Raw genomic sequence first — 22352 nt, 5'->3', positions numbered from 1 at the left:
ATTACCAAGGGATATTGTGAATAGCAAGAAAACTTTAAATAATGGCTAATTAATCCTTTGAAGGGAATATGTAGAACTTAGAAAATGTCACATTCCAAAGTTGCTAAGCAGAAAAACTTGCTCTTTTCTAACAAGTTTTCATCTTGATTAATGATGCCTATGCTGTTCATATGGAAAATTCCAGGTACCTTCGGAGCTAAATGCGTATTGACTTCTTTAAAAAAAAAAAATCCTGTAATGCCAGCAGTTTGGGAGGCAGAAAGGGAGAATGAGAGCCAGGTGGATTGCTTGAGTCCAGGAGTTCAAGACCAACCTGGGCAACATAGTGAGATGCCATCGCTACAAAACAATAAAAAATTAGTCAGGTGTGGTGGCTTGCATTTGTAGTCTTAGTTACTTAAGAGGCCAAGGCAGGAGAAATGCTTAAACCCAGGAGTTCATGTTTACAGTTAGCTATGATTATGCCACAGCGATAAAGCCTCAGGGACAGAATGAGACCTTGTCTCTATAAAACAACAAAATCCCCAAAACTGTCTCCCCAAAAGTTGCAAAGTATCATGACACTCTACTTTATTAAAATCAAATACAGATGATACTCCAGTTAAATACCACTTAAGCTATGCTTACAGCTTATGTAGATATATCAATGAAAAAGAACAAATATTTGAAGTGCAAATTATTTATTTACATATTTAAATAATCCTTTTCCTCAACTGAATACTTATTGTAATACAGAATACAAGTGCCTTTCTCTTTCAATTAGTATCTTGTTAAAATTTTTGTTCTGGTGTTTACATACACAGGAACATATCTTTATGAATTTTAATAAGAAGTCTTCAGTTGTGCAATTAAAGGAGACTCAGATTCAGTAACATTGTCATGCCCATTAAAAGTGCCAGCAAATGGATGAAAATATTACTGAAATTCATACTACATATTAAACCACATTTTCTTACTTGATTAATTATGCATGTTAACACTGGAAGGAAAATGTGTTATTTACTGCAGAAACTCTTAATAGGCATAATTTAATATAACGTATAAGCATATATTTTATACTCACTTGCATAATTACTTTATTATAAAAAGTAAAAGTCAGGAATGGTAAATGCAGTTTTCACTGGTTCTTTGATTATTTAAGTTATGCTTACTTTCCAAGCTTTAAGCTCTATTATTTATAGTTGTTTTCTGTAATATTTTCTGTAAAGTTTATCACTTCCAGAACATGATTGGCATTGTTTTTTAAGGGAATCTACTCTTACAAATTCATTTAAATTGTAGATGTCTCCTTACCATGAATTCTTTAGTATTTAGTAAGATTTAGCAAATATTTCATAAGGTCTTCTCATGTTCATAAAGTGAATATTATGTATGAATTTTCTGATGTACGATAAGATTTGACTTCTGGGAAAATGCTTTCCCACATCTGTTACATTCATAGGGCTTCTCTCCTGTATGAGTTATCTGATGTCTGAGGAGATGAGACTTCTTGATGAAGGCTTTGCCACATTCAATACATCCATAAGGTTTCTCTCCTGTATGAATTCTTTGATGTGTAACAAGCACAGATGTGTTGCCAAATGCTTTGCCACATATGATACATTGGTAGGGTTTCTCTCCTGTATGAAATCTGGAATGTTTGTAAAGGGATGAACTATACCTGAAGGTTTTCCCACATTCCTTACATTCAAATGAGTTCTCAAGTGTGTGAGATTTCACATGTTGATTAAATGAGGAGTTCCAAGTGAATGTTTTCCCACATTGATTGCATTCATAAGGCTTCTCTCCAGTGTGAAGTCTGTGGTGGACCACGAGTTGGGCTTTATTCGTAAATGCCTTCCCACAATCATCGCACACAAAGGGTCTCTCTCCATTATGAATTTTCTGATGAGTTGCAAGATGTGCCTTCCTACTATAGGCTTTCCCACAGTCATTGCATTCAAAAGGTTTTTTCCTTGTATGATTTTTTTCATGTCTAATGAAATGAAACTTCTTTTTGAAGGCTTTCCCGCATTCCCTGCATTCATAAGTGTTTTCTCCAATATAACTTCTATTATAATTAAGTAAGTCTAAATTAGGTGGCAAATGCTTCTCATATGATTTATATGATTTTTTTTCCATTGGATTAAAACTTGTGCTCATATTATAATGGTGGATTCTCTCCATAGTCAAAAGTTTATTGAACGTGAGTAAAACTGACTTCAAAAAATTGTCTTTGCTTTCCCAACGCTTCCCTCGTTCATCAAGAGGGCAGTCAGATTCTAAAAAGGAGTACAACAAAACATTCCTAGTTACTTTTTCCCACCAACATGTTATAGAGAAAACCGTCTATAGTTTCAAAGCTAGTATCTCATTCTGAAACAAATCTTATATTTGCCTCACTCCTCCTGAGCTTTAAGGATAAAACTGCTGAAGAGCGAATAGGAGCAGATGCCTTAGCCTGTGACCTGTGGAAAGACAGTAAAATAGGTGCAAGGTAGAGTGAGGGTACAAAGAAGTCAAAAGGGTGCTCAACAAGGGTGCAGGGTTAGCTCATAAAACGAAGAGGGCCCATTGTGGAGATCTGATTAATGGATAGGACAACTAGGAAAACAGGAGATAAAGGGGTTAAGGGAAAGTATCAGAGTACAGACTAGGTTTGGAGGAGGTGGTAACAGGCAGTTATATAAATCACTACATAATTAATTTCTAGATCACCTTGGTAGAATAATTTCCCATTTCTCTCACTTGTCTTTTCCTCTTAATCACTCTGCACAATATCAGTTTCCTTTCTAAACATTCTCGTATCTCCAGTCCTCTAACTCCAACTAAACCACATCTGCAGTCATGGCTCCAGCTCTAATGAGAGCTAAATTCATTTGTACCTGTACTTGTAAGCCCAGGGACATAAATGTCCAGCAAGTTATCCAAGGGTAAGTCATCCTTAGCTTGGGATAGTAATAGCAAATAGATTCTGTCTATTTGCTATTTTTTATTCTGGCTGAGTTTTTGTATATGACAACTATCTGTTATACCTCTATTTGGCAAATACTGTTTTTACATCCTCTTTCAATCTAACAAACTGGTCTTCAGAAAGCTGCTTCGCTCCTGAATTTACATTTTTTTCACTATCCCCAAAACACTATAAATCCCAAATCTGTTCCCATTTAAAAAAAATTGGGGAGAGAGGGTCGTAATTCCCCACTCTTAAGTTTCCCTGCATGGGGAGTATTAGTACAATACTCTGAGCCTCCTCCTCTATGCCTTATTCTCTGCAGAGCTAGACTGAGTAGTGGGCTACAGCCATCAGTACACATTGCTTTATAGAGTGTTTCTGACTCTAGGGATTTGGTTCCTTTCTTACCACTCCTATTTCAACTGATGGTAAGCAGCATCCTGCGTTACCTCTATCAACAATAATCCACTGAAAAATTCAACATAATCAGCCTGGAAATAGAATTATGCGAGACATGAATTCACTCATGGAAAGCATGGGTTCCAGTAGTCCTCAGCAAATACCTTCTACTCCATGGATTCTAGACTCCTAACTTCAATCTTTTGCTCATGTTCGTTCTCTACCTTAATTTGCCCTCCCTTATCTCCTGTCATTTTACCTAAAACTCAGATATTCTTTAGGGAGGAACCACTGTTCCACAATCTCAAAAAAAGACTTCTCCAAATTTTGCATACTTTAAACTTTAAGCTCCATTTTCTATTAATTTCTAAGACAGTCACTGCTGCTGTCTACCATTCATTTTGACAATTAATTAGAACACAACTGCAACGTTAATGTACATTGAAGAAATGTTTCATACTCACTTGTTGAATTTTAAAATACTTTATTTTTTGTTTATATATTGTTTTCCTAACCACTAGACCACCAGGGAAAATATTTTAATATAAACATGTTTTGCTGTTCCAACTACCATTCATCCACTTAGAAAATGGTAATGAGATTTTTGCTTTCTTTGAACCTTTTCAGGAAACATTTTAAAAAGCCTTGTTTAATGGAAGAATAAAAAACATCCCCCACATTGCTATGACAGGGATACAAAAAAAAGAAAAAAAAAAAAGAAGAAGAAAAGAAACATCCCCCATAATGTCTGGCTCTATAACAATAAATTAACGAAATGTTCATTGAATACCATTATGTGCTCAGCCTCAGCATAAAACAGATCATTCTCAGCCAGGCACGGTGGCTCATGCCTGTAATCCCAGCACTTTGGGAGGCTGAGGCGGGCAGATCACCTGAGGTCAGGAGTTTGGAGACCAGCCTGGCCAACATGGTGAAACCCTGTCTCTACTAAAAGTACAAAAATTAGCCGGGTATAGTGGCAGGCATCCAGCTACTCAGGAGCCTGAGGCAGGAGAATCACTTGAACCTGGGAGGTGGAGGTTGCAGTGAGCCGAGACTGGGCTCCTGCACTCCAGCCTGGGTGACAGAGTGAGACTCCATCTCAGAAAAAACAAAACAAAAACAAACCAGATCATTCTCTTCAGGAACTATCCTTTAAAAAACATGCCTTAAAAGCCACAAGGATTAGAAAAATATATCCAAGACAGTATACATCAATTTTTTATGACAGAGTGATAGTAGAGTTGGCTTGGGAGTTCAAAGAAGGTAAAGATTAGACTGGAATTATAATGAGAAAGGAAAAGCTAAACTCAGATTTAGTAAAATGCTGGTTTTAGTTAGGTGGAGCAGACCAGAATCAAAAGGATTGATGCAGAGAAGAAAACTGTATATAGTGGACATTAAAAAGCCCAATTTCCATGGAATAGGGAAAAGATGGATAATTCTCGATAAGTAAAATGGGACTATGTTATAGAGGACATTAAAAGCCATTTAAATATCACAACACAGGTTCTAAGGGATTAATATACATTTTTCAGGAGAGTGACAAGAGGAACAGAATAATTTGGATGAATCTTGGAGAAACATCTAATATAAACTAGAAAATGGAATGGAATTGGTAAAATAGCAACATGAACAGTCTAGATGCAGTATCAGTAATTAAAATTCAGCTGAGGACTGTGGCGTGTGCCTGTGGTCCCAGCTGCTTGGGAGACTGAGGCAGGAGAATTGCTTGAGGCAAGGAGTTCAAGGATGCAGTGAGCTAAGATGGCGTCACTGCACTCCAGCCTGGGTGATGGAGTAAGACCCTGTCTCTAAAAAAAAAATTCATTTTGTCTATGTCAACAGAAGTTGGGATCCAGGGAATCTGAAATATATTTAATTGGTGTCAGTCATTTGAAAGATATGTCAACCATTGGAATGAGTTCTTTTATTAACTCTGCAGAAAGGGAAAATTTAATTTTACTTTGAGAGGAAATAAACTAAATAAAACTATTGAGGGGAAAAAAATCAAATTGTTTACTGTAGTGATTCTGAGACTGCAAAGCAGGGACCCATTCATCATTATTTGTCGTGATGTAAAGATAAGGGTGTCAATTGAATAATTAAAAACATTAGTTACCATGAAGGCCAGGTCAGGTAAACTTAGGAGAATGAAAAGTTGGTGAGGCAAAGATGCTAGAGTTGGCATAAAACAAATAACTTTAGTCTTCAGAGTGATGAGGCTTCTGAGGGAGTTACTGCAGAGAGAAGTCAAGAAGATGGAAGAGAAGACCTGAGCAAAAGGTGAATAAGCAGTAAGAAAGGGTGAGGACAGATTAGTAAGGCCACAAAAAGCTGGAGGGGAATTTCAAAAAGTTATCAATATTAGCAAGTGAAACAGAATGATGCACTACAAGACATACATCCCAAATTATCAGGGAGACTAAACATGCACGATGGGGTTTATGATGCAAGAAAAGGAGTAAGTTAAAAAAAAAAAAAGGGAAAACAAAATAGAGCAAGATGTCCCTAAAAGTTTTGAAAAAAACAATGAGCATATACTGAATATTTACTATCTGCCAACTATTTGAAGTGTTTTGCATATATTACCTCATATAATTTTTATAGGAAACCTGAGGTAAGGATTAATATTCCTATTTTATAAACAAAGGAAACTGTGCTACAAAATAATCTGCTTAAGGTTAGACAGTGATTGGTAGAGTAAAACTTCAAATTCACATAATTTAACTTCATTGTAAGGACTAAGCATATAGAAAAAGATCTATGTTGAGAAAGGAAGAAGAATGACGGTTTTAGGAATTAAGAGAACAGAAACAAAGCAAGGACCTAGATGAAACAGGCAGCACGAGAAGCCAGGGGAGACAGCAAAGGGACGACCTTCCACAGCGCAGCTGAGCAAAGAGAAAGAGCATGTGTGGGGACAGTGAGGGAGAAGGCAGATTTTGGGGAACTAGCTGATGATGTTATGCCAAAGGTTTGTGGCTTTTAAGAGGTGCTTCTAAGAGTATTTCAGAGGTGCCTGTCCCTCACTGACCAACTCGGATCTCAGCTCCACACATACCCATCTGAGTTTCTCTCACTCACCTGGAGAGCTCTGGTGTGGGTTCACTCCCTCCACCATCCATGGCTCTTGTCCTTGCTCTACCTTGAGGGTCACTTTTGTTTTGGTAACTAGACATCTTGTTAGTAGGAAAACAACATAGAAGTGGGGCCAAGGTGCTAGGCAAACAACCAGCTCACAACTTGGGTTGCCTCCTTGAGTCTCAGGGTTTTTAAAGGACAACAAGCAGGCTTTAAAACAGAACAGACCCTTCCCTTCCGTTTGGGAAGTAGAAGCATAAGCAGACTATCTGAACCTCAATTCAGAATCTTTGACAACTACAATTTAGGGCCAAGATGATTAATGCTTCAGAATGCTCACAGCTGTCATAAGTTTTCTTTTCTTTCTTTCTTTTTTTTTTTTGAGATAGGGTCTCACTCTGTCACCCAGGCTGGAATGCAGTGGTATGCTTGGGCTCAAGCGATCCTTCCACCTTAGCCTCTCAAGTAGCTGAAATAATAGGCAGTGCCACCACACCTGGCTAAATTTTGTTAAGACAGGGTCTCACAATGTTGCCCAGGCTGGTCTGGAAATCCTGGGCTCAAGCAATTCTTCTGCTTCCCAAAGTGCTGGGATCTTGGCCAGCTTTCAGAAGTCTTAGAAGAAGGGCACATTTATATATTTTGAGTTACAGTGAAAAGTTACCACTCATCGTCCTTACCCACTGAGATGAGGTTTCTATAGTTCTCCAACATCACATCCCAATACAGGGTTCTCTCAGCACAATCAAGCAGCTGCCACTCCTCTGGGGTGAAATCCACAGCCACATCCTGGAATGTCACTGATTCCTGTAACAGCACATTCATCTTCACACTAAAGTGTGCATCATTAGAGAACTTGCAAGAGAACGAAGGCAGCCCCTTAATTTCATATCATGTTCATTGTTGAGTTTGCAGAAAATTATATATAATGATTACGTGCTTGATTCAGAAATATACTTTGTGATAGTAACAAAAGTCATATTAAACATAACCAACTATTGCCAGAACAGTTCAACAGTGAAAAGTCTTTTCAACAAATGGTACTGAGACCACTAGACATCCACATGCAAAAGTATGACACTGGACTCCCCCCATCTTACGTCATATAAAAAACTGAAATAAAATGGATCAGAGAGCTAAAAGTCAGAAACAAAACTATCTAACAATTAGAAGAAAACAGAAAAAAAAGTTGTGACCTTGGATTAGGCAGTGGTTTGTGAAATATGACAGAAAAAGTGGAAGTGACAAAATAAAAATAGGAATTCATCAAAATTAAAAACTTCTGTGCTACATAGGACACTGCCAAGAATATGAAAAGAAACCCCACAGAATGAAAGAAAATATTTGCAAATCATGTATCTGATAAGAGGCTTGTATCTAGAATATATAAATAACTTAAAATTCAGCAATGGGGGAGGGGAGAAAAAAATCAACAATAAAAAGACAACACAATTTTAAAATGGGTAAAGTATTTAAACACACATTTCTCCAAAGATATGCATATGTGGTTGTATGTGCATGTGTTGGTGTGTGTATAGTAAATAAGCCCATGAAAAGATGCTCAACATCAGGGTCTGAAACCCAAGCAAGCAAGAAAAAAAAATTTAAAAAGAGAAAAAAGATGCTCAACATCATTAATGATTAGTCATTAGTGAAATGCAAATCAAAACCATAATGAGACAGCACTTCACTTCTATGAAGACGGTTAAAATCAAAGGCAGACGATGACCTGTGTTGGCAAGGATGTGGAGAAACTGAAACTCTTGTACATTACTCAACTCTTGTACATTGGGATTACAAAATGGTGCAACTATGTTTTTTCTTTTCTTTTATTTGATATAGGGTCCCAGGCTGGAGTGGAGTGGAGTGTGGTACAATCGGGGCTCATGCTAGCACCCAACTCCTGGACTCAAGCGATCTTCCTGCCTCAGCCCCCCGCCTCAGCCTCCCAAGTAGCTGGAACTACAGGCACGTGCCACCACACCCAGGCAATTAAAAAATCTTTTTTGTTTTGTAGAAATGGTGTCTCACTACATTGCCCAGACTGGTCTTGTACTCCTGGACTCAAGTGATCCTCCTGCCTCAGCCAAAGTGCTAAGTTTACAGGCATGAGCCACCATACCCAGCCTACATAGTAACTATGGAAAACAGTTTGGTAGTTCCTCTGAGTATTTTCTGGTTTTGTTTGTTTTTGTTTTTTTGAGATGGAGTATCACTCTGTCACCCAGGCTGGAGGGCAGTGGCACGATCTCAGCTCACTGCAACCTCTGCCTCCCAGGTTCAAGCGATTCTCCTACCTCAGCTGCCTGAGTAACTGGGATTATAGGCACTCACCACCAATTTTTGTATTTTTAGTAGAAACAGGTTTTCACCACATTGGCCAGGCTGCTCTTGAACTCCTAACCTCAGGTGATCCGCCTGCCTTGGCCTCCCAAAGTGCTGGAATTATAGGCTTGAGCCACTGCACCCAGCCTCCTCCGAATGTTAAACAAAGAGTAACCGTACAACCTAGCAATCCCCTCCTAGTATACACCCAAGAGAATTCAAGACATTTGAATTCTCAAATAGACAAATGTTCATTATAGTTATTCATAGCCAAAAAAGTGAAATAATCTGGTGTCCATGAACTGACAAATGGATAAAGAAAATGTGGCATACCTATGTCCATATGATGGAATATTATTATTATTATTATTATTATTATTATTTGAGATGGAGTTCTGCTCTTGTTACCCAGGCTGGAGTGCAATGGCACGATATTGGCTCACTGCAACCTCTGCCTCCTGGGTTCAGGCAATTCTCCTGCCTCAGCCCCCTGAGTAGCTGGGATTACAGGCACGCGCCACCATGCCTAGCTAATTTTTTGTATTTTTAGTAGAGACGGGGTTTCACCATGTTGACCAGGATGGTCTTGATCTCTGGACCTCGTGATCCACCTGCCTCGGCCTCCCAAAGTGCTGGCCTCCCAAAGTGCTGGCTTGAGCCACCACGCCCGGCCGATGATGGAATATTATTTGGCAATAAGAAAGGAACCAAGCAATGGTACATCTACAACATGGATGAACCTTGAAAATACTGTATAGGGCCAGGTGCTATGGCTCCCACCTGCAATCCCAGCACTTTGGAAGGCTGAGGTGGGCAGATCACTTGAGCCCAGGAGTTTGAGACCAGCCTGGGCAACACTGTAAGACACACTCTCTACAAAAATTTTTAAAAATTAGCTGGGTGTGATGGCATGCACCTGTAGTTCCAGCTACTTGGGAGGCTGAGGTGGGAGAACTGTTTGAGGCTGGGAGGTTGAGGCTGCAATAGAGTGAGATCCTGCCTCAATCAATCAATCAATCAATCAATAAGAAAATGAGGAAACTATCATATTGGGTGAAAGAAGCCAGTCACGAAAGATTACATATTGCATGGTTCCATTTGTATGAAATGTTCAGAAGAGAAAAGCCATAGAAACAGAAAGTAGATTAGGGCCAGGGAACAGGAGGAATGAAAAGTGACTGCTAATTAGGATATGGAGTTGCTTTTGGGGTGATGAAAATGTTCTGAAATTCGATAGTGGTGATGACTGTACAACTCTGTGAATACACTAAAAAAATCACTGAATTGTATACAATTGATACATTTTTTTTTTTTTTTTGAGACGAAGTCTTGCTCTGTTGCTCAGACAGGAGTGCAGTGGTGCAATTTTGGCTCACTGCAGCCTCTGTCTCTCAGTTTCAACTGATTCTCATGCCTCAGCCTCCTGAGTAGCTAGGGCTACAGGCATGCACCACCACAACTGGCTAATTTTTTTGTACTTTTAGTAGAGATGGGGTTTCACCATACATACACTAGAAGCACTCCCATTAAAATTAGGACAAAAAGAATTCTGGTTAGCAATTACAGTTAACCCCTGAACAACACAGGTTTGAACTGCCGGGGTCCACTTATACTCAGATTTTTTGCAATGAATGTAGTCGGCCCTCAGTTGACAGGTTCTGAATCTACAACCAAATGCACAAAAATACAATACTCTTGCAATGCAAAACCCACGAATATGGATGGCCAACTTTTCCTATCTTTGAGTTCCACAGGGCCAACTGTACTGTGGGACTTCAGTATGTTCAGATTTGGGGATCTGCAGGAGTTCTGGAACCAGTCTCCCATGGATACCAGGGGATGGCTGTTTATTCAAAATTACAGTGATTAGAAGTCCTGGCCATTGCAATGAGATAAGGAAAATATGGGGGAAGGTATAAATATTGGGCAGGAAGAGATAAAACTCCATTTGTAATGTATATGATTGTCCACCTAAGAAATAGAAGAATCAACTAAAGAACTCTTAGATCTAAAAAGAGTTCTGTACATTGGCTGGATATAAATTCAACATAGAGAAATCCACCTTTTCTTCAGGGACAGGGTGTTGCTCATCACCCATGCTACAGTGCAGTGGTGTGATCATAGCTAGCTGTGGCCTTAAACTTCTAGGCTCAATGGATCTTCCTGCCCCAGCTTCCCTAATAGCTGCTCCCTTTTAGGCTGACTGACTGCGCCATGGACTGCATGGTAACCTCTATGACCTGCACGTACACCTTCAGATGAGTTCCTGGAAATAGAAAGTCAGAAGTAACTGGAAAACTACAAAAGGAGAAAAATGACCAACCCCTGCAATGCCTAATTAACTCTGAGATATTTTTCTCTTGTTCCTATTCCCGCCTCAACTGATAAGGCAACTGGACTTTGTAACCAACCTTGCTCAACTGATAGGTCAACCTTGTGACTCCAGACCCTACGACCCCCTCCCAGCTTGCAAAAACCACCCTGAACTGTAACTTCTGTAACGTTCTACTGCCTACCCCAAACCTATAAAACCAACTCCTATCCCAATGCCCTCTGCTGACTCTCTTTTTGGACTCACCCTGCCCACACCCAGGTGAATAAATAGCCATATTGCTCACACAAAGTCTGTTTAGAGGGTCTCTTCATTAAGAGTGCATCTAACACCTGGAACTATAGGTGTGAGCCATCATGCCCTGCTAATTAAACTTTTTATTTTTTCAGAGATGGGGTCTTACTATATTGCCCAGGCTGGTCTTGAACTCCTGGCCTCAAGCAATCCTCCCACCTTAGCCTCCCAAAGTACTAGGAATATAGGCATGAGCCACCATGCCCAGCCAAGAGAAGACCATATTTTTCTATTTACCGAAACAGCCAATTAGAAAAGATAATGGAAAAAAAGGCCTACCCCATTCTCAATAGCGACTAAAACCATATGTAAGAATAAATATAAGAAATGTGCAAGAATTACAATAAGAAACCTATAAAACCTATAAAATTATAATAAAAGGGCCAGGCACAGTGGCTCACACCTGTAATTCTAGCACTTTGGGAGGGTGAGGTGGGTGAATCGCCTGAGGTCAGGAATTTGAGACCAGCCAGGCCAACATGGTGAAACCCTGTCTCTACTAAAAATATAAAAATTAGCTGGGCATGGTGGTGGGCACACACCTATAATCCCAGCTACTCAGGAGGCTGAAGCAGAATCACTTGAACTCTGGAGACAGAGGTTGCAGTGAGCTGAGATCATGCCACTTCACTACAGCCTGGGCAACAGAGTGAAACTCTGTCTCAAAAAAGAAAAAAAAAATTGTAATAAAAGACCTAAAAGAAAACCTGAATAAATCAGACTAATTGAAAAGTCATGAATTCAATTCTCTCAAATTAACCTATTAAGTTTAATGCAAACGTAATAAAAATATCTGGCTGAGTTCGGCTTACAGGCTTACACCTGTAATCCTACCAGCACTTTGGGAAGCTGAGGCAGGCGGATAACTTGAAGTCAGGAGTTCAAGACCAGCCTGGTCAACAAGGTGAAACCCCATCTCTACTAAAAACACAAAAATTAGCTGGGTATGGTGGTGAATGCCTGTAATTCAAGCTACATGGGAGGCTGAGGCAGGAAAATCACCTGAACCTGGGTGGTGGAGGCTGCAGTGAGCTGAGATCATGTCATTATGCCCCAGCCTGGGCAACAAAACAAGACTCTGTCTCAGAAAAAAAGAATACCTAACATACTGATTTAGGGACCTTGACAATATTTGTTATTTCAATGACCTTAAAATTCATGTAGAAGAGTAAATGCTCAAGATAGCTACAGAATGGAAAAGGTGTAAGATTTACTTATGGATCCAGGTGGGCATTAAAAAGGCTATATGCCTACACTAATAAATTGAATTCATTTAGTGCTGCTGGCACTATGTTCTTACTCTAGAGAATACTCTAAAAAAGTAACAGGAAACCTGATGCTATATTTATCACAGGCTGCTGCTGTGAATGTTATTTCTAATGTTATCTATGTGAAAACTCACTAGAAAAGATTTTCTTCAAAGAAACATGTCAGGAAAAGCTTTACTTATAAGAAGAATAATTTTGCTTTATCTTCATGGACAATGCCAATACTTTTTAACTGGCTGGTTATCCATTTACTACAATTTCCAGGAAGACTGAGTACACATTTGCAGCTCAAATTTGTTCCAACTATCTGCAAACTCTATGACTTGGATATCAACTTAGCAATCTTCTATATTTCCTTTTAGACTTGATCTTTTATTTGGTTTACATTCTTCCTGACCAAACATTTCCTTTTGATCATATGGACTTTTGGGAGATTTAAACAACTGGATGAATAGATGGATGCCTTACCTCGAAGTTGATCATTTTCTGCAGCTCTTAGACAGAAATCTATGAAAGCAGAAATGGGAAAGAGAACAGAAAGACCTGAGATACCAGGACTGCATGCAAAGTAGAACCCTGCTCTATAAGACCGTAAGTACCCACACTGCAGCCTCAGAAAGTGCCACCTAGTGGGGGAAAATGACATTTCTTGCAAGTAAGAAAAGTCCGTGTACCATAAGCACAGATCTCTACTTGTGATTGTCAGGAATATATGGAGTTTAGATAAGGATGTTATGTTTCTGTCCTACTGATCTAACACCAAGTTGTTCCTCTTGAAACAGTTATTTTTTTCTCCCAGAAATTTATCCTGAATAAATAATGAAATGAATGGAAAGACTAACTTAAAAGCTTGGTCTCTGAAGTTCCATAAGTCTAGAAATGATTCCTTTCTGTGACTCTCTGGTTTCTGCTCTGAAGCTGGGATAAGAGATTGCAAATTAGGTCGGGCTTTCTTGAGAAGGCTGGAGTCAGGGACCCAGGAATACTTTTTTTTTTTTAGCTGCATCCTTCTGTTTAAACTCCAAATGTTTCTCTCTCTAGGAACTCGCCATCTCCTATGAGCTTGGACTGCTGGGGCTCTAGAAGGGGTAAAATGGGCAAACTGGGGACTCACATCTTCATTCACACAGTGTGCACTGGAAGATCTGCAGATACACCAAGTGACTCTACAAAATGACCACAAATCGAAATTTACTCAGCATTCATTGCTCACATATTTCAGGAGAATAAACCCAACTCTGTTTTATGCTGGAATGCTATACTGTAAACAAAGAATGAAATTTGGAGAAAACGTATCTGAGTTTGAATCTCAGTTCTCCCACTTACTAAGCCGTCAGTCCAGGCAAGTAATTTCACCTTTCAGTTAATTCATAAGCAAAATGATGATAACATTTACTTCAAATGATTGCTGAGAATACCCTTTGAATGCACAGCAGTTTCTCAAGAATGCTTTCTTCCTGGATCCCTTGAAATGGCTCACAGTTTCCACTGGATCCCTTGAAATGGCTTAAAATTGCTCAGGTCGGGCCAACTATGCTCTTGGAACCGGGAAAGGTACAGTTAGATGAACAGACTCCTACACAGTGACCTTGACCTACAAGAGCAGGAATGCATCTACCCAGTGCCAGTTGGAGCCCAACTCTTGCTTTCTCTCAGCTACTCGAGTTGAACGGGACCCACATATCCAAACCTGAAGTCACCGCACTTGGAGACTGTAAAGTTTTATCTTCGGTAGGGTAGACAGAAGCCAGTCCCCGCCTTTCTCTTACGTCCTTCGAGTCCAGCAAAGCCATACCTGCCACCCTTTCACTGCCTCGCTCGCAGCTCCGGCTCCAAGCCTGGGATTAGTCACAGCATCGTCCACAGACTGGGGAAGCAGCCCCCGCCAGCACTTCTCGCAGAGCCGAATTGAAGATAGAATAACGCTTACCACCCTTCTGCGCGTGTGCGGAAGTAACTGTCCACTTAGAGTTCCTAGGCTCCTCCCGGGTGTAGACTATCCGTAGGAGACCACATTTCCCATAAGGCCAGTGGAGCTCGTTTCCGGAAGGGATCAGACGCTGCTGTCTGTTGGGGGTGGTGCGGGGATTCCTGGTTTGGTATCTCTATCGCTAGCTTGAGAGCTGCGTTTTTCAAATCATTTTCATTTAAAAGGATAAACAAAATGTTTAAATATTGGGAAGTAAAAGAAGTATGCTAAAAGAATAATTTGCTCTTACTCAGTAGGGTTTCTTCTAACAACGCACCAGGTTAAGTTTGGTAGGTGAAGAGGATCCAACAAAGAAGACTGAGAAGGAATCATCCATGAAGTAGATGAAGTAAATGGAAAAGTAGGAAAGTTTAGATCTGCAAAACCAAGGGAAGGAAGTGTTTCAAGAATAAGGGAGTGACCCACTGTCTCAAATGTTGCTCATAAGTCAAGTGAAATGAGAACTAAGAATGGACCACTGTAGCATGGTCACTAGTGATGTTGAAACTCCCTTTTGGCGGAGTGGTGGAAGTTTGATAAAGTCTGATGAAAACTTAATAGGAGTTGGAAGAAAGGATGATAGGAGGGGAAAGGAGAAAGCAAATACAGGCAATACTTTTAAGAAGTTTTGTTTTTAAGATGAGCAGAAAAATAAGGCTATCATTCGATAGGGATTTTGGATCCAGAAATCTTTCGTTGTTGTTGCCTTTTTCTACATGTTCTAATTTTTTCTTTTTTTAATTTAAAGATGGGGCTGGGTGTGGTGGCTAATGTCTGTAATCCTAGCACTTCAGAAGGCCAGGGTGGGAGGATTGGTTGAGCCCAGGAGTCTGAAACTACCTAAGCAACATAGTGAGATCCTCTTCTCCACAAAAAATGAAAAATTTGCCTGGCCTGAAGTCCCAACTACTTGAGAGGCTGAGGTGGGAGGATCGCTTCAGCCCAGACAGTTGAGGGTGCAGTGAGCTGTGATTCCTTCACTGCAGTGCAGCATGGGCAACAGAGCTAGTCTCTGTCTCAAAAAATAAAATCAAGATGGAAGAAATTATAGTAAGTTTATGTGCTAATTAAAAGGAGCCAGGCTGGGTGCAGTGGCTCACACCTGTAATCCCAGGACTTTGGGAGGCTGAGGTGGGCAGATCACTTGAGGTCAGGAGTTGGAAACCAGCCTGGCCAACATGGTGAAACCTCATCTCTACTAAAAATATTAAATATCAGCCGGGCGTAGTGGCGCGTGCCTATAATCCCAGCAACTTGGGAGGCTGAGGCAGGAGAATCACTTGAACCTGGGAGGCAGATGTTGCAGTAAGCCAAGATCACAGTACTACACTCCAGCCTGGGTGACAGAGCAAGACTCCGTTTCAAATAAATAAAATAAAGTAAAAGATCCAGTAGAGGGGGAAAATACACAATTCAGGATAGACAGATTAGTAGTTACAGGAGGAAAGTCCTTGAGGAGAAAAAGGATCATTCTAAGTAAGAATATGGATAATTCATCTCCATTGCAATAAAAGGGAAGGCAAAGTTGTTTTTTTTTTTTTTTTTTTTTTTTTGAGATGGAGTTTCGCTCTTGTTACCCAGGCTGGAGTGCAATGATAGGATCTCGGCTCACCGCAACCTCCGCCTCCTGGGTTCAGGCAATTCTCCTGCCTCAGCCTCCTGAGTAGCTGGGATTACAGGCACGTGCCACCATGCCCAGCTAATTTTTTGCATTTTTAGTAGAGACGGGGTTTCACCATGTTGACCAGGATGGTCTCGATCTCTCGACCTCGTGATCCACCCGCCTCGGCCTCCCAAAGTGCTGGGATTACAAGCTTGAGCCACCGCGCCCGGCCTAAGGCAAAGTTTTTAAGTACAGATGCAAACAGGTGGACAAACTTGGTGGTAGGAGAAAGAGGATGCCGTCTTCTGAGTGCTTCTGTTTCCCCAGTGAAATAGCTGAAACTGAACATGGGGGAAAGTACTGGAGGCTTGACAGAAAAGATAAATACTGTATTATGATGATTCTGATACATACTTTTTTCATATTTTAACATCTGTAAAATTGCTATCTTACAAGTGACGGCATTCCATAGTTTAATCAAGAGCATTGTTTTTGTTTTTTTACTGGTACCTATAATAACAATGCAATTTATAATCAGTGGCATCTGAGATTTGATAAAATGTTGTTTATGAATGTGAGCGAGTGAATAGATTAAGGAAATGTAGTAATATTGCCTGGCCATTAAGAGCTGGCTTGATATTAGTAGCCACTGCTTTTTGGCCTTTTGGCTAAGATCAAGTGATATTAGTAGCCACCGACTTCGCTGGCATTTTCTATGCCATAAACACACGTCTCTCTCTCTTTCTTCTTTCCACTCTCTCTCAACAGAAAGGACATACATTAAAGACATGGGTGGTAGAATAAGATTCATCACATTTTAATATCTAAAGTATTTTGGACCAAATTACTTATTTTTATTAGAAACAGTATGTACTTTGTGCAATCCAAAACGTCTGACATTTATTTTTACAAAACATTTTATTATGGTAATTTTAAACTATACAAGAGTAGAAAGGATAGTGATGAGCCTCCATGTATCCATCCTCCAACTCCAATAATTATCAACTCAGGGTTAATTCTGTTTATCTCTGCCCCCAACCCCACTGCACAGTATTTTGAAGCAAATCCCAGAACATATAATTTCATCAATAAAAACAAAGACTTAGGCCGGGTACGGTAGCTCATGCCTGTAATCCCAGCACTTTGGGAGGCTGAGGTGGGTGAATCACAAGGTCAGGAGTTCAAGACCAGCCTGGCCAACATGGTGAAACCTTGTCTCTACTAAAAATACAAAAAAATTAGCCAGGCGTGGTTGCAGATACCTGTAATCCCAGCTACTCAGGAGGCTGAGGCAGGAGAATTGCTTGAATCTGGGAGGTGAAGGTTGCAGTGAGCTGAGATCACGCCACTGCACTCTAGCCTGGGTGACAGAGCAAGACTCTGTCTCAAATAAATAAATACTTTAAAAAACCCATATTATTATATCTAAAATATTAACAATATTTCCTTAACATCATCAGAGTCATTCAAAATATCAATTTTCCTATAAATGCAATTTCTTTTAGAGTTTTTAAAAAATTAAGTACAAATGCTGGGCACAGTGACTGTAACCACACGCCTGTAACCACAGCACTTTGGGAGGCTGAAGAAGAAAGAGGATTGATTGAGGCCAAGAGTTTGAGGCTGCAGTCAGCTATGATCACACCATAACTTTAGAGGTTGTAGAAAAGGAAAACTAATTCTATCATTCCTTTGTCATTTAGCAGCTGGATTATTTCTATAAAGAGGAGCTTCAACTCATGTACTATTTAGTTATTCAGGTATACAGTTCACATAGGAATGACAGGAAAAAAATGTATTTACCAGTTTTCGATTAAGCAATTCCCAATCATCCTCTAAACATGACCAATTTTTGAGCATCATTATGAACTCCTAAATTTAAATATAATTGATGTACTTCAATCTACTGCTGTTGTTATCCCTACTGATGTTCAAATTGTCACATCTTTAGCCATTGGGAGACTCTTTCAGTTGGCTCTTGAGTGTCCTTTTCTTTTGGAATGATCCTATTAGTCTTTAATAGCTTCTTTGTTGTCTATACAACAAGGTGCTTCAGGTTTCTCTTGTTCATTTCCTGATACAGACCTTAAATCAGCCATCTCTCCAAGTAACCTGCCTCTTTTTAATGGGAGATGGTATTTCAAGACCTTCATCAGGCATCTGGTGGTGTTCACTGCTCCTAGGTTGGTTAGGCATTGACTTTGAAGTTTTTAACCTCTCAAACACACTAGTGGCTAACAGCACGAGCTGCAGAGATAGACTGCCTGGATTTGAATCAGTGCACTACTTCTTATTAGGTATGCAACACTGGGCCAGTTTATAAATTTATCTGTGCCTCAGTTTCCTCAAATGTAAAATGAGAATAATAACAGTACCTAAATTTGTAGGACCCTGGTGAGATTTTGTAAAAACTGACATATAATAACTGTACATATTTATGTCATAGTGATATTTTGATATACAGTGTATATTGTATAGTGCATGTGTATACATATACATAGTGTATATGTATAATGTATAGTGTTCAGATCAGGGTAATTAACATATACATCATCTGAAATATTTACCATTTCTTTGTGTTGGGAATATTCAATACCCTCCTTCTAGCTATCTGCAACTACATTGTTAACTACAGTCATCCTACAGTAGTATAGAACATGAAAACTTACTCCTGCTATCTAGCTGTAATTTTTTATCCTTTAACAAATATCTTCCTATCCCCTCCTTCCCCAGACTCTTCCTACCCTTTAGTATCCTCTTTTCTACTTTTTACTTCTATAAGATCAACTTTTTAAAGCTTCTGGATATATGTGAGAACATGCATTGCTTAACCTTCTTTTCTTGGCTTATTTCACATAACATAATGTCCCTGTTACATATGTGCTGCTGCTAATGACAGGATTTTATTCTTTTTTATGGCTAAATAGTATTCCATTGTACATATATGCCACATTTTCTTCATCCATTCATCTGTTGTTAGACACCTAGGTTGATTCCATATCTTGGCTATTGTGAATAGTGCTGCAATAAATATGGGGATGCAGATATCTCTTTGATATACTGATTTCCTATCCTTTCAATAAATGTCCCAGTGGGATTGCTGGATCATATAATTCTACTTGTAGTTTTTAAAGGAAACTCCATTCTGTTCTCTGCAGTGTTTGTACTAGCTTACATTCCCACCAACAGTGTAAGAGTTTCGTTTTGTTCACATGGGCATTTCTTATTTTTTTCTCTTTTTGATAATAGCCATCTAAGGTGAAATGATATTTCATTATGGTTTTGATTTGCATTTCCCTGATGATTAAGTAATGTTGAACATTTTTTCTTTTTCTTTTTTTTTTTTTTTTTTGGCATCTGTATATCTTTTGAGAAATGTCCAGATCATTTTTCCACTTTTAATTGGATTGCTCTTTTTTTTTTTTTTTTTTTTTTTTGCTGTTGAGATGTTTGAGTTCCTTGTATATTCTGCATATGAATTCCTTGTTGAAAGAATAGTTTGCAAATATTTTCTTCGATTCTGTTCGTTGCTTTTTTTTTTTTTTTTTTTTTTTTTTTTTTTAGACAGAGTCTCACTCCATCACCAGGTGCCAGGCTGGAGTGCAGGGGCGCGACCTTGGCTCACTGCAACCTCCGCCTCCCGGGTTCAGGCAATTCTCCTGCCTCAGCCTCCCGAGTAGCTGGGACTACAGGCGCACGCCACCGCGCCCAGCTAATTTTTTTTTTTGTATTTTTAGTAGACACGGGGTTTCACCATGTTGGCCAGGATGGTCTCGATCTGTTGACCTCATGATCCACCCGCCTTGGCCTCCCAAAGTGCTGGGATTACAGGCTTACAGGCCACCGCACCCGGCCCTGTAGGTTGCTTTTTTATTCTGTTGTTTCCTTTGCTGTGCAGAAGGTTTCTAGTTTGATATTTGTTGTCTGTGGTTCTGAGGTCTTATTCATGAAACATTTCCCTAGACCAATATTCTGAAACATTTCCTTTATGTTTTCTTCTGGTAGTTTTATAGTTTCCGGTCTTATATTTAGGTCTTTAATCCATTTTGAGTTTATTTTTGTATAGGGTGAAAGATGGGAGTCTAGTTTCTTTCTTCAACATATTGATAATCGTTTTCTCAGCAGCATTTGTTGAAGAGACTGTTCTGTCCCCAAAAGTGTTCTTGGCACGTTTGTCACAAATTAGTTATCTGTAGAAATGTGATTTAATTTCTGGTTTCTCTGTTCTGTTGCATTGATTTATGTGTCTGTTTTTATGCCAGTATCAGGCTGTTTTGGTTACTACAGCTTTGTACTATATTGTGAAGTTAGGTAGTGTGATCTCTCTAGCTTTGTTCTTTCTGCTCAGAATTGCTTTGGCTATTTGGGGTCTTGCGTGGCTCCCTACAAATTTTAAGACCTTTTTTTATTTCTGTGAAGAATGTCATTGGTATTTTGATGGGGATTTCACTGACTCTGTAGATTGCCTTAGGTAGTATGGTCATTTTACGATATTAATTCTGATCCATGAGCATTGATGTCTTTCCATTTGTTGGAATCCTCTTCAACTTATTTCATGAATATTTCATAGTTTTCCTCATGATATCTTTCACCTCCTCAGTTAAATTTATTCCTAGGTATTTAAAATTTTTTGGTAGCAATTATAAATGGGATTTCTTTGACTTCCTTCCTAGTTTGTTGTTCATATATAGAAATGCTACTAATTGTTGTATTTCTAGTCCTAGTTTGTTGACTGTTTTATTTATTATGGAAGGGTGCTAAATTTTATCAAATGCTTTTCCTGCATCAACTGACATGATTGCATGCTTTCCTCCCTTCATTTGTTAATATGGTGTATTATATTAACTGATTTTCCAATATTGAACCACCCTTGCATTCCCAGGAATAAATCCCACTTATCATGTTGTATATTCCTTTAATGTGCTACTGAATTTGGTTTGCTAGTTGTTTGTTGAGGATTTTTGCATCAATGTTCATAAAAAATATTGGTCTGTTGTTTTTCCTGTAGTGTTTTTGACTGGCTTTGATGTCAGGTTAAGGCTGGCCTCATAGGATGAGTTAGAAACTGTTACCGTATCTTCAATTTTTGGGGAAAGTTTGAGATTTGGTATTGCTTCTTCTTTAAATGTTTGGTATAATTAATTAGTGAAGCCATCAGGTCCTGGGCTTTCATCAGAGATTTTTTATTTCTGACTCAATCTCATTACTAGTTAATAGTACAGGACAATTCTCTGGGTGGCCTTGGAGCAACCTAGTTCTCTCCTCTTTCTCACTCGTAGTTCTCAAGAATAAGCGTAGAAGCCAGGCATGGTGGCTCACGCCTGTAATCTCAGCACTTTGGGAGGCCGAGGCAGGTGGTCAGGAGTTCAAGACCAGCCTGGCCAACAAGATGAAACCTGACTCTACAAAAATACAAAAATTAGCCAGGCATGACGGTGGGTTCCTATAATCCCAGCTACTTGTGAGGTGGAGGCAGGAGAATCACTTGAACCTGGGAGGCAGAGGTTGCAGTGAGTCAAGATCACGCCATTGCACTCCAGCCTGGATGACAGAGCAAGACTACATCTCAAGAAAAAAAAAAAGGATAAGTGTAGAATATGCTGGGAATGCAACATTCCAAGATAAAGGAGATGGCTGGGCAAACATTCCAAAATAAAGGAGCCCAGGCTCTCTTCCTGTCCCCCATAGAAACAGGATGCTCTTTAACATTTTAGCCCACTCTGTCATGTTGTCCTCATGATCCCTATGGTATAAAACCCAGACGGGCTGGGCACAGTGGCTCATGCCTGTAATCTCAGCACTTTGGGAGGCCAAGGTGAGCAGATCACTTGAAGTCAGGAGTTCAAGTCCAGCCTGACCAACATGGTGAAGCCCTGTCTCTATTAAAAATACAAAAATTAGCCAGGTGTCATGGCAGGCACTTGTTAATCCCAGCTGCTTGGAAGGCTGAGGCATGAGAATCACTTAAACCTGGGAGGCAGAGGTTGCAGTGAGCCGAGATTGTGCCACTGCACTCCAGCTTGGGAGACAGAGAGAGACCATGTCTCAAAAATAAGTAAATAAATAAATAAATCCCAGGGGTGGGTAGCTATCTGGGGCCTTTCAGGTGCAGTGCACATGAGACATGACACACAGGCCTCCAT

At 39.6% G+C, this 22352-nt stretch overlaps 1 protein-coding gene across 7 annotated transcripts; it reads right to left on the bottom strand.

The window, feature by feature from the left end:
* Positions 1 to 553: 553 nt before the first annotated feature.
* On the bottom strand, positions 554 to 19407 carry ZNF684 (zinc finger protein 684). 7 transcript variants are annotated; one of them, XM_074380606.1, is made up of 4 exons: positions 13752 to 19407; positions 13106 to 13144; positions 7099 to 7225; positions 554 to 2261 (listed from the first exon to the last, which is right to left on the bottom strand). In XM_074380606.1, the coding sequence occupies exons 2-4, from the start codon at positions 13118 to 13120 to the stop codon at positions 1366 to 1368; spliced, it is 1038 nt and encodes a 345-aa protein (XP_074236707.1). In that variant the 5' UTR covers positions 13121 to 13144; positions 13752 to 19407; the 3' UTR covers positions 554 to 1365. The 7 variants fall into 7 exon arrangements, with proteins under 7 accessions (XP_074236707.1, XP_010345834.1, XP_010345835.1 ...); XM_010347532.2 differs by having other exon boundaries at positions 7099 to 7273; positions 14433 to 19407; XM_010347533.2 differs by having other exon boundaries at positions 14433 to 19407.
* Positions 19408 to 22352: the final 2945 nt, after the last annotated feature.

The sequence above is a fragment of the Saimiri boliviensis genome, chromosome 11 (genome assembly GCF_048565385.1).
Source record: "Saimiri boliviensis isolate mSaiBol1 chromosome 11, mSaiBol1.pri, whole genome shotgun sequence".
Classification (NCBI taxonomy): Eukaryota; Metazoa; Chordata; class Mammalia; order Primates; family Cebidae; genus Saimiri; species Saimiri boliviensis.
Note: the sequence above shows the minus strand (reverse complement) of the source record. Positions and strands in the feature narration are given on the sequence as shown.